General features: G+C 40.4%; 1 protein-coding gene across 5 annotated transcripts in view; it reads left to right on the top strand.

The window, feature by feature from the left end:
- The window catches only part of PLXNA1 (plexin A1), a 367,927-nt gene that overhangs the window by 330,880 nt on the left and 23,751 nt on the right, over positions 1-13,296 (top strand). Inside the window, exons 24-28 of one of the 5 annotated variants that reach the window (XM_067463505.1) lie at positions 2,689-2,835; positions 3,808-3,967; positions 6,192-6,403; positions 8,511-8,607; positions 10,285-10,457. In XM_067463505.1, the coding sequence (XP_067319606.1) occupies positions 2,689-2,835; positions 3,808-3,967; positions 6,192-6,403; positions 8,511-8,607; positions 10,285-10,457 (789 nt within the window). Of the gene's footprint in view, positions 1-2,688; positions 2,836-3,807; positions 3,968-6,191; positions 6,404-8,510; positions 8,608-10,266; positions 10,458-13,296 lie in introns of all 5 variants that reach the window. The other 4 variants (XM_067463504.1, XM_067463508.1, XM_067463507.1 and 1 more) reach the window with 4 other exon arrangements.

Below are 13,296 nucleotides of genomic sequence, written 5' to 3'. Positions count from 1 at the left end.
GATTGAGAATGCTAAATGGCTTAATCTTTAGAGGTGATATTTTTTTAAGTGCAATTGTCCACTTTCATCAGCACCTTCAAACAGCCCTGATGAAAGGTCAGATCCTCAGCCCCAAAGCAATGCTTGGCTTCTCAGCTGACTGCAAGTGGTAGAAAACTGTGCACCAAGAGAGAACATAACAAACGAGATGTGACCAAGGAGCCATCTCCAATTTATTCTCTGTCTGAGTTGCTTTTCGTGGCTGAATGGTTTGCAGCTAGCTTTTATAAGCAATCAGAAAGGCTTAACATTTTTGCATCACCTGGAAGTGGAAGGGAAAACTGTACTGGGAAAGTCTTGCAAGCAACATAATTGCCACGTGGTCCTGTTTAACATACGGTCATCATGTAGCATGTGTGTTTGAGAAGACAAGACAGCTATTAATAAACAGCATAGCACCCACGTTGGTTCCCTCAATCTCCCCCCCCCCCCAGCAGACTTAATGAAGCCAAGTTTGCAAATGAAACATAATTTCAAAGACAGGCGTGTTGTTGGAAGGTCTAGGGATGATGTATGCCTGTTCCTACTCGTTAGCAGCTGTCTCTTTAATTACTGCAGATGCTAACGAGATGCTAACAGCATATGGTGACAGAGAGAGCAGGCACACTTTGCACCAAAGTAGGATTTGTTGTGATGGTCACCAGCAGGGAAAGAGACCAGGAAGAGAGTGCTCACTTGGGATTTTTGCATCTCCACCCTAGTTGAGGAGGAAAGAATGTCCAAGACCGCTGCTTCTCAAGCTATCTAGTATGGTGAGACGAACATCTCCCACCTTGCTCCAGTATTCCAGGGACCAGGACCATGTTTGTGTCTGTTGCCTCCAGTTGTTCCTTTCTTTCCGGAGAAAGTTCCAGGCACTAGGAATAGATGGTTTATAGACTTGCACTGATCCATGGACCTCCACTTTGAGTAGTACTGTCTTATGTAACAGTGAAATATTTTGGTACCCATGTATGCTACTTTGTGTGTGTCAGGGGAGACTTGAGGAACTGCAAGTCGCTTCTGGTATGAGAGAATTGGCCATCTGCATGGACATTGCCCAGGGTACTCCCAGATGTTTGATGATTTTACGATCCTGTGGGAGGCTTCTTCAGTGTCCCTACATGGGGAGTTGGAGCTGACAGAGTGAGCTCACCTACTCTCCCCAGATTCAAACCACTGACCGGCTGGTCAGCAGTCCTCCCGGCACAAGGGTTTAACCCATTGTGCCACTGGCATGTATTCTATGAAGCAGCATGATACATTGGTCCAAAAATTGAAGTCAATTTCTGTCTCCACTGATAACTGTTTTCAGAGTGATGCATTCATGGAATTACTTTTGTTTGTTTCAAAATAATCGTCTGCATAGCATTCTATTAATTTCTTTTCAAACACACATACAGTCATTTTTATCACAGGCACTTGACTATTATAGCATTCTTTTTGGGCTTCAGACATACTGACTCTTCTTTTTCTTTGCTGATTTTTTTTCCTTTTCACACATGCGCACACCACCACATCTCCTTTAAAAATACTCCCTTGAGCACTTTTGTTGGTTCTCTGAAAACTCTTCCGAGCATAGGTCAGATGGCATGTTGCTTATTACTGGCAGAATTGTAGCATTTCTTTTATTAGAACAGGGAAATTGAGTAGCCAATTATGTATTTGTTCTTTTACATAATGGCAATATGCTCAAGGAAATTAGCAGGCAGTAAATGCAGAGAAGACAAAAAGAAGTAATAATTTTATACATCTAATGATAAATTGGTAAACTTCAAGGCTATGGAATGTGTAATAGCTCATTTTTTTAAAAGAAAAAGATAAGAGAGATTCACAGCGGATAATTCAGATGTAATTGCTAGGTTAAATATTAGGAGGATGGAAATTTATGTCCAGCCTGTCTGTAAATTTTATGCTACACAAGAAGGAAAAGATGGATTGCTTTGCAGCAACCATAGTGATGTTTTTGTTTTTGTTGCCATTTCCACTGTTGTTCTGTGTCTTTAGGTTATTTCCAACTTACTGCAACACTAGGACAACTCTAACATGGTGTTTATTTAGGTTTTTTTTTTCCCAGAACAGGATGTCCTTTGCCTTCCTGTGAGGCTGGAGAGAGTGAGACTTGCTCACAGTCACACAATGGTTTTTCATGGCCAATTGGACCATTCTAGCTCTCGTTATTATATAGCCTTTTCTAAAGAAACAGACCCTTTCTAGAGAAACAGATCGACAACTGGGTATATAATGTCTGATCAGGCAGTAAATGAGAAGGGTCATGCAGAACTTAGTCAGTTCATTGTGGAGCTACTTCATCCAGATGCATATTAAAAGACCATAGCTTATGGTTGTCCACTTCGTCTTATGGTGTCCTTTTCAGTGTGCTGCCCATCACCATACACGGTATTTTCTTCTTTATCCAGCTGGTCCTAGCATTTGAAAAAATGTCTGGTCGTAGTTTGTGATGCCATCAAACTCAAAATTAGTTGATCAAACACTCATTAGGAATGATGCCTAATGAAACTGACCTCTGATGCGACTTTGATTATCAAATATAAAAAATGTAAAATTCTCCCCATTTCATTTAGGTATCACAATATTCTCTTGGAGCTGACTGTCAGATATTTTATCTAATGCCTTTTTATTCTTCCCTCCTTTTCTTATTCTGTTTAGGAATGTGCAGGCGAACCTCTGTTCATGCTATACTGTGCCATCAAACAGCAGATGGAGAAGGGACCTATTGATGCCATCACTGGAGAGGCCCGATACTCCTTAAGTGAAGATAAGCTCATCCGTCAACAAATTGACTACAAAATGTTGGTTAGTAAAAGAAAGAGCCAGGATCCTGCTAGCTGGAGATATTTTAGACAGATGGTGGTCTCCCACTAGAGTGGAAAAAGAGGAAAGAAAGAGGTCGTATAGCAAGAGACGAAAGAACATTGAGAACAGTTCAGATGCTGTTTTTTTGGGTGTGTATGTGTGTACGGGGGCTAATGCAGCAATATCAGAACTGCCCCCCCTCCCCAAAAAAATCTTGGCCTGAAAAAACCCACTGGTAAATAGCAACTCTTTGTCATTCTCTTCATAATCTATGAGAAAAGCCCCTGCTATATTCCATTTCTTATGCATAACTAATAAGAAACCTTCAAACCTGGAGTTCTTATCAAAATATATTTAATCATGAAAAATCAAATGAAAGTTTAGATTTCTGGATGGAGTATAAACATTGATCACTGGATGTTGGAGATGAACAGCCAAATAGATAAAGGGTTCTTCTTCTCTTAGCACATAATTAAACTAGATAATGTACTTCCACCTGTCACCAAAAACAGACATTAAAGGGGATGTCACAGACTCATCAGATAAACTACTAGTTAGACGTGATCAGGTACTGCCCCCAGTGTCAGAGACTGGATGCCTCTGCTGTTAAGAAAGAACCACAGACAGTCATTATGTCTTTGTAGATGCATCTATTTATCTACCTCCAACTAAGACAGCTGCTCTTCTGATCCATCTTGGTTCCTCTTACATTACATTGTGCTCTGCCTTAATATATTGCAGAACACATGACTAGTATTTTTGGAGATCAAGTACTGGTCTAAATGACAATTCTTGTGGTTGGGTGTAATGGTTTTTAGAAAGGTTGGAACAATGGCCTGTTAAGCTTTTTCCTATATTGTTTGATACGAGCTTTTTCTCTTGTCTATTTCCCTTTATACCTCCCTGCTGCCCAACTAAAGTGTAATCGACACATCCTTTACACTAATGTATTTACCTCTTCCTTTCATGCAGACACTGAACTGTGTGAACCCTGAAAATGAAAATGCTCCTGAGATCCCAGTGAAGGTTCTGAATTGTGACACCATTACACAAGTGAAGGAAAAACTTCTGGATGCAGTGTACAAAGGAGTGCCATACTCCCAGCGGCCCAAAGCAGGAGACATGGATTTGGGTGAGCTGCAGATTCATAGCTGTTGGCAATCAGTGTAGGCGAAAAACTGCATTCACACAGCTAATTCATATTATGCTTGTACTTACAGAGAGATAACTTTATTGCAGCAAAAATAATAATGACTGGAACTTTAAAGATTATTTTATGTGGGATAAGCTTTCATGGATTAGAAGCACTTCACCAGATACTATCAGCTGTAAAAGCTTATGCAACAAAAAATAAGTTGATTTCTAAGGTGCCACAATGCTCTTTGTTGTTTCTCACTAGATGAGTGTGTCATGTAAGCAGATGAATAATTACTTCCCTGTGCTAAAGAGATGATTTCCAAAGTGTCTGGAAGTTGACACAAGTTTCAGACTACCAGCTGTGTTATGACTATAGTCCTCTCATTGGGTGAAAAATGTTAAATCAGTCTACTTAATATGTGGCGTTCGAATTTGGATCACCTTGCTAGCATGATGCGTCCAAAAGGAAAATTTCCAGTTGGTATTATAAATCAGCGTACACACACACACACACGAACAGTTAACTAGGCAGTAGTGTGCTACACCCAACTATGTCCCCTCTGGTCTAAAATGGAGAGGGACATCTGGCAATTCCACTCTTCTGTTAGTGGACTATTGGTAAGAGCACAGTTTAATCTTAAGAAGTGCACAGTATATGCACCAGCAAATTGTGTATAGAATTGTGACACTCTGTGGGGCTTTCAAAGATCAAACTATACATCAGGGATGGGAATCATGTGGCTATACATTTAATATACTAATTAGTTTAAGCCTATTATTTCCCAGTCAACATGACAGAGTTTGCTGTCTAAAGCTTATCTGCCTGCTGTTATGCTTAGTCAGGGCCGTTGCCATCTGCTTGAGAAACAGGTAAATCTGTGTGGGCGTGATGGGTCCAGCTTGAGTATGTGTAACTAGACTGCCACCATCACATGGGAGGAGGAAATTATGTGATTCTCCAGATGTTGGTGAATAAGCTGCTGGTCATTGCAGTTCACCAGCATCTGGAGAGCTGCATAATTTTCACACACACACTATAGGATGGTTGCTGTCTTCTTACACTCAGCAGAGCTGGATCTGTTATGCCCAGATTCACCCATTTCTCATAATTGTTTTTCTACCAAATTTCTAAGATCCTTACCAAGGATATCAGTAGACAGATAAGGTTCAGATAACAGATTTTGTCCCACATTTGTATGGGACAAAGGTATGCTTAAACCAATGAAAATGTTAAGTGTAGTTTAACAGCCTTTGGCATGCAGGCAAAATTATCCTTTCATTTCCTTCCAAATAAAATGTCCTTAGGAATGACTACTTGCTAGCAAGACTGAGCTGTGATCCAAATAGTCGTGCCTGGCTGCAGCATTCAAAAGTACAGAATGACACACTAACAGCTTTCACATCATAGGATATTACAACATGCTGGTGCAAGCTCAGCAATTAATGCTTCATCACAGAATGTATGATGGGCAAAGATTCAGTTCAGCATCTTATCTCTTCATCTTTTGTGTTCTGCATTTTACAGAGACATGTAACAATACCTCAGATAGGAGAGCTGTAATCTCTAATTTAAAATTTCTTGTGAATAAGATGAATTGTGTCAAAAGTTCAGGAAGCAATTCTTTATGCTCAGAGACAATGATCTTCGGTGGTCACTAAAGATAAGAGACACATGAGTTAAAAACCAAAAGGCGTTTGATCTAAGGGTATTTCTGTAGTTTTATGATTTACTAAACAGTCCGAGCAAATGAACAATGCTGCTCCAAGAATGTGGGTGTACCAGGTTTTCAAAGTAGACAGCTAATCTGTGTTATATCTTATTCAGTTAGGACTCCACATTTGTGGATTTGCCTTTATGGATTTGATTGTTCATTAATTTAATTGAAATGTTTTATCTAGGGATCTCTAGGTCTCTTCTAGCATGACTTTATGGTCAGTTTCTGGCAGAACCTAACCATAAAGTCATTCTGAAGGACCTAGTTATCCCTAAAAAGATGTTCTCTTAGGTTAAAAAAAATGATTTTTTTCACTTTTACGGGGGTCTTGTGCCATCTAACCTTTGTGAATTTGGAGATCTGATTGTACTAAGTTGTCGTTAGCTCCAGCGGGTGATAAAACACAAATGAAGGTTTAAAATGGGGGTGTGGCTTTTAAAGCCTGTTTGTGCCATGCAGCATTCACATGCTCTCCATGCCTTTCATTCTGTGATCTGTCCAAAGTGAGCACGATCCCCAGTGACCCCATGCCCTTCTCTTCCATCGGTGCAGAGTGGCGGCAGGGCAGGATGGCTCGGATAATACTGCAAGATGAAGATGTAACCACAAAGATCGACAATGACTGGAAAAGGCTCAACACCTTAGCCCATTACCAGGTGTGGTTGTCCACTGAATTTAGCCATAGAGGTATGGCAGAAGAAAGCAGACGACTGAGTGTAAGGTTCACTCAGCATAGATGCTTCATTTGTGGAGAAATGGGTGTAGTGGGTTGTGCTTGTCATTTATTTTTGTGTTGCTGTAAAGCAGGGTGGGGCTGAGGTCAGATTGAGATAAGTATATTTATGTTAGAGAAAGTGGCAAGATCTGAAAGTGCCAAATTATATATCTTGAAACAATTGGTTAAGAAAATTAAAGTTTTGAACTCTCAGGTTTGAACAAAGAAGCAATAATGACAGTAGAAGAGGCTTCAAGACTTGCTTTCTCTCTTGCTTTCCTTGATAGATCATTTGGCCTGGAAGGAAGAAAAACTTGCTCTTATGATTATGTTTTGCATCTCTGCTCTTTCTAGGCAGATGGTGTGAGAGGATAGGGTGTGACCTCCCTCAGTAGGCAGCTCAGGCAGTTTGATTAAATTCTTGGTCTTTCAGAGGGGAAAGCCTTTCACAAAGATCTGTTATTGGAAAAAATATGAGTCCGTCCTTATATCCAGCACTGGAGAAATCCATAAGACTCTCTGGGTGCATATTGGAGATTACTAAATGTAGATGAATGTTCTATCAATACACTTAAATTGTGCTTCTCTAAGTCACACCATGCCGTGCATTTCCATTGAAAGCTGACAATGAGCCACAATTCAGAGCAGTGCTAGTTGTTGTAAGAACTCCTGGAGATGATTGTCACAAAACCATTGTGAAATGAAACAATGTGGTGTTAGAGTTGCAGCAGGAAAACATTATGGAGGAAGGGCCTTTCTCCCTTTAAAGTGACTAGCCTTGACTTTCAAAAGGGTTGAGGGGTGGGCCAGTCTGTCCTGGCTGCTGTTTACCTTCCTCTTGACAGTAGGACACAGCCGCATTCTTCTTCCTTATGGAGACCAGCAGAGGCATATGGAAACTTCCCACATTCACATCCAGCCACAATTAGCAATGGAGGACTGTTCCCAAAGGGTTTCTGTATTCATTTTATTCTTTTTATGCCCATGCCCACCTGGGACTCTGCATAAACCTGTCATTCCTTCTGTAATTTCCAAAACCCAATTGGGCAATGTCCTTTTAGGAGGCATAGTTATCAAGGCAAAAAAAGATAATTCAGAATCAGGAGAACAGAGGATTTATTGCACAGCAAGTCAGGCTGAACAATCCTGCTGTCGTCAAAATATTATCTGAAAATAAATTCTTGAGGGGGTTGCCTTTAGCCATTTAAGTTCTCAATGTGTATTGTCCACTTTTCAAAAGACTTAGAGAAGTTTCCCTCTTATTGGTGAGTTCTTAGAGCAGTGGTTCCCAACCTTGTTTTGACCAGGGACCACTTTGACCAGGGACCACTTCACCATGGACTACTTTGACCAGGGACCACTCTCCAACATTAGTACCAAAGGGGTTGTGAATCAGTTTTTGATTCGGTATGGGGTGCTGATTCGGTATGGGGTACTGATTCAGAACTTTGCATTGGATAGTCCATATCAGCTCTAGTTTCTGATCCAGAATATATGTCAGTGACAGGGAAGGAGTGGCAGGTGGCATGAAAGAGCGGAAGTAAAATAAATAGAATAAAATAACGAGAAAGGAAGCTCGCGGACCAGATTTTTGTCCTCACAGCCCACTGGTAGTCCACAGCTCACACATTAAGAACCACTGTCTTAGAGGATCTTACAACATTCCCTGTTTTTTTTTATCCTGGATCTACCCTTCCCCTCCCCCAATTTATTATCCAAATACCTCAATATTACAAAAGCAAAAACAAATATTGAATAATTATTCTGAACAAAATAGAAAATAATTTATTTTACTCATGGAGGGGGAAAAAGAGAAAAAAACTCTAACCAAATTTGAGTTTAAGTGGCCTGAAATTGACCCAACCAGTGCAAATACTTTTTTAATAATGGAGAAGAATAGAAATGTTGACTCAAAATCTTAATTGCTCTTCTTGAGCTTGTGCATTGTCCCTGAGACTTGGCATGGTCCATCTTGTCAGAGATTTTAGAGAGCTATACAAACTCATTGAGCAGGCAACACGATCTACTGTTTGGGGAGCAGTATTGTTTGGATAAGTTCAGGAGTTCTAGGTCTGAGTGTCACACCAGTCTTAATTTTGGTCCTCTAGGTAACAGACGGTTCCTCGGTAGCACTTGTGCCCAAGCAAAATTCAGCCTACAACATTTCTAACTCCTCCACCTTCACCAAATCACTCAGCAGATATGGTGAGTAACTGAGAAAATATTATTGCTTATTTATTAATAGGCATTCAGGAATAGTCTGGGGAATAATAATCAGAGTAAGCAAAGGCTGATCAGAAAAATTGATTGTGTCTAAATCAAGAAATAAAAGTGGGGTGGTGGTGATGATGATGATGGAAGAAGATGCTGTTATTAATGGGGCTTTTAAAACTGGGAAAGCAGCTTATCTGCTCTCTCCTATTCTTTCTGTTTTGCTGTTTTCATATGCTCAGTAAGGAATTCTAGGAGCATCTGCTGTTTATTTTACCTATTGTAAGCATGCCGTCACAACATCAGATATGGACTAGAGGCAAATTCCATTATTCTGAGTTCATGCATTGCATTGCTTACTGCAGACACAATCCTACAAACTGACACATAATGTCTGTGTTTCTCCATGCCCTCAGTGTCAGTACTGAATTATAGAATCATAGAGTTGGAAGAGACCTCGTGGGTCATCCAGTCCAACTCCCTACCAAGGAGCAGGAAAATGCTACAAAAAAAGCTTTCCAGCTAGATGTAGGACAAGTAGGGCCCGAGCACATAAAACATCTTGTAAAAAAGCATTTTTGTCTGAGATCTTGTTAATTGAGGCATTCCTGTAATATTTATTGTAGCTATAAACCACATTCTAAGGTTTATTTAAATATTTCTATTAGGAATTAATGTGACTTTTAAAACAGTGGAGATCTTCCTTGTACATTGGCTTGGCTTTCAACGTAATCCCGAATTGCCAAGTTTTGTAGGGAGTAAAGATGTCAAGGATAAGGAAGGCACATTTCCGCAGGGCATGTAAGACATACCTGTTTCGACAGGCTTTTAATGTTTGATATTACTGTTTTTAAATTGTTTTAAATTGCTTTTAAATTTTGTTAGATTTTAGCCATCCTTGTAAGCCGCTCCGAGCCCCAGGGGAGTGGCGGCATATAAGTTTAAATAATTAAATAAATAAATAAATAAATAAAATATACTTTGTTTGAAGAAGTTCTCTTTCAGTGTGCTCTTTAAAAACAAAGGACAACATGGGAAAATAAGCCAAGCATGCAGAACACAAAAGAATCTGTGTGTGTAATTAACAACGTTTGATATGAATGGCACCCCAGGATAAGTTTGTTTATATGGATGCATATAGTACTTGGCAGACAGTACTCCACACTCTCCTGGCTGTGCAAGTCAACCTGAGATTAAAAGTGGCAGCTTTCATATGTAGAGACTTATCCTATCAGTGCATAGGCAAGAAATGGGCAACTTGTATCCCCAGGGCTGGAAGCAACACCACCTCCCTCCAAGCACAGCCTTCAAGCCAGTTCCCAAAGAGGGATGAACTTTCTCCCTTACAATCCTTGGAGAACAGCAGTTCTCCCTTTGAATAGGTGACAAGCCTATTCTACCCCTTGCACTTTTTTTTCAAAGTGGCCTATTCCGTTTTTTTAAAATGCTTGGCCTTTTTGATGAAATCTCTTGTTTGTCCACTGTCCCACTTGGCATAATGTTGTTGAAAGGGTAGCTCCATATGCATGTCATATACTCTCAATGATGCAGCAGGCCATTCTGCAAGCTAAGTGAGGTAGAGGGAGGACAGCGGAGGCTGAGAGTCAGAGAAGGAGGGAGAGGCGGTTCCCATTGCATGTGGTTTCCTCACAGAGAGTATGCTCCGGACAGCCAGCAGCCCCGACAGCCTCCGTTCCCGGACCCCAATGATCACTCCTGACTTGGAAAGCGGCACCAAGCTGTGGCATCTGGTGAAGAATCATGATCACATGGACCAGCGGGAAGGTGACCGTGGCAGCAAGATGGTCTCAGAAATCTACTTGACCCGCCTACTAGCCACCAAGGTAAATGAGAATAGAAAGAAAGCCTGCTGAACACATTCTGAGGTATAGATTGTCAAATCAAACCGAATTTGGGGACCTTATGACTCTTCCAGTTCCTAGGAAAATGTATTTCGTATATAGGTGTGTATTAGAGTTTAAATTATATCAAATACTATTTGTTTCTAAAACTAAGAAGCCGCCCTGCCTTTCTCTTGTCGTAAAACAAACATCATTCTATTACTAGGGAGAACTCATGACCTTTTATGAGGTTTTTTGGTTGATCAGCTGTTTAAGACAAAAGTCTCATCCTCTCCAACCACTGGTGACATAGCCTATGCTGATGGGATTCTTAATCCAGTGTCTGGAAGGGCCTTGTTTTATGGCAACTGAAACATCCTGTAAAAATACTGATAATCATATTCAGTACCAATATAGTAAAGGTTTTCCCCTGACATGTCCAGTCGTGTCTGACTCTGGGGTGTGGTGCTCATCTCCATTTCTAAGCCGAAGAGCCAGCGTTGTCCATAGACACCTCCAAAATATCATTGACAATTCCCACTGATTCAATGTGCCACTTGGGTTGCTTGGTAGTTGAGCTTGTCCTGGTGATAGTGTGGTCGACAGATCTTCTGCCTATTAATGGTGGCCTGGCTACTTTACTTTTATCTCTTCACTTACTTCTAACTAAGCATTTCAGGTCCCAGTTACATCTGGTTTTTCTTTTAAAGCTACGAAGATTGGCTTTGCATCCTAACTGTTGACGAAGCAGAATTGAATCCCAGCCTCCAGTTGCTGCAATCACTGATTTCCCCTGTGCTCTGTTCGTACGCTTGATAGACGCCCTCATTTTACCAGTCCTCTGCATCAGCAAAAGCCAGGGAGGCAAGGGAGCATTAAAAGTCCATTGGCTTAGGACACAATACTGAGCAACTCACGTTATGTAATTGCTACACTAGTTTCTGATGTAAATCAAATGGTCAATAATATAAGATTTGTACAAAAACAAACAAAAACAATACTGCCAAATCTTAGGAATGAAAAGCCCCACACTGATTGCTATAACTAGCATGCAAGTGAGACAGCTGGAATCTCTCTCCTGCTTTATTTCCAAGCCAAATAATAAATTGTAGTAATCTGCCAAAGGTATTAATTCTCTCACTGGTACTTGGCTGCTCTTTCGCTGTTAACTCAGTACACATTTAGCACAAACCAGGGAACTACAAATACATTGTTACATTCACCAGTCAGGGAGAAGTAGTGCTTATCTCCAGTTCCTTTGGAGGATTATTGACAGTATAAACATTTTTATTTATTTATACAGAGATTGTGCATGCAGGAGGCAAACCTTACACATCCCATCAATAGGCCAGAGTCAGGTGCTCCCTTGTGGACTAAATGGTTTACAAACTCAGCTCTATGTGTTTCTTTTCCCATTGCAGTCTTTTCTTTATATAGATATACCTGGGTGGGTTGCCTCATCGTTTAATTGGGAAGAGGGAAGGTATCCTTTTTAGTAGCATTCCCATGTCATTTGGAAAGCTGGCTTTTGAGAGCAATCAGCCAATCTCCTCAACAGAAAGAAGGTATATGGCAGCTTCGGAGGGACTATTAAGACAGGTTCCAACTTTATGAACTCTCTTCTACCCCCAATGAATTTTTGTATTTCAGTAGGTGTATTCTACACAGAATGACAAATGACAGCAGTATGTTTCCAAGTGAAGATTCAAACCCTTCAGCATGCCAAGCATGGAATTCATTTACAAAAGAAGAATTCTGTTTTTAACACACGCATTGAACTAAAAATGTAAAAAAGTCAAGGTTATTCTCTCATCTTTTCATACCTGTAAAGCAGAAATATTTCCCCATCACATGTGGATTAACTGGAAAATTTATATATGACTGGTTTGGAAATGTATCTTTTAAATGGGGTTTTTAACTTTTCTTTGTTCCACGGGCCCCTTTACCAGTCAAATGAACACCATGGACCCCTTCTCTGAATGTAGTTGTAGTTAGTTTTATTACACTCAATGCCAGCATGTCACAATACATTGTACACAACAAGACTATGTTCATGTATGATCTAGCATTAGTCAAAAACGTACCATAATTGCAAAGTATGGATGATTGTAAGCAATTTTTCAAGATATGCAGTAACCATAAGGTGACATGAAATCAATATTACTGTAATTGACTGCATGTATTCATAAGTGAAAGGAATGGCAGATTTCAATTAGCAGTCAGAGAAAATAACAAAAAGAAGCTGCTAGAAGAGATCATCCATAGGTATGGAGTGGGGTGTTATCAGTATGCTGATGACATCCAAATATATTTATCCATGCCTTCAAAAACAGCTTCAGGTAAGGATAGTGTGTCTCCTCCGAATGAATGTGTGGGGGACGTAATGGGGTGGATGAGGAAAAACAAATTGGGACTGAATCCAGACAAATCAGAAATTCTTGCCATCAAGGATCCTAATCTAGAGATGGAGGTGTGTCACCCAGTTCTGGATGGGGTTGCACTAAAAGACTGTGTTTGCAGCTTGGGAGTGCTCTTGGATCAGTCTGTCCAAATTTCAACCCTGGTAGATGGCCAGGAGTGCTTACTATCAGCTCTGGCTGATATGCCAGCTGCATCCCTTCCTAGATTTGGAGGACCTGAAAATGTGCTGGTAACCTCAAGGTTGGACTTCTGCAATCCGCTTTACATTGGGCTACCCTTCTACCAAGTTCGAAAACTTCAACTGGTTCAAAATATGGCAGCCAGATTGGTTACAGGAGCATCTAGGAGTGAACATATTCCACCTATTCTAAAGTCACTCTACTAGCTGGCAATTAGTTTCTGGGCAAAGTACCAAGTATTG

This window comes from Anolis sagrei, chromosome 2 (assembly GCF_037176765.1).
Source record: "Anolis sagrei isolate rAnoSag1 chromosome 2, rAnoSag1.mat, whole genome shotgun sequence".
Classification (NCBI taxonomy): domain Eukaryota; kingdom Metazoa; phylum Chordata; class Lepidosauria; order Squamata; family Dactyloidae; genus Anolis; species Anolis sagrei.
This window is presented reverse-complemented; position numbering and strand designations above follow the sequence as displayed.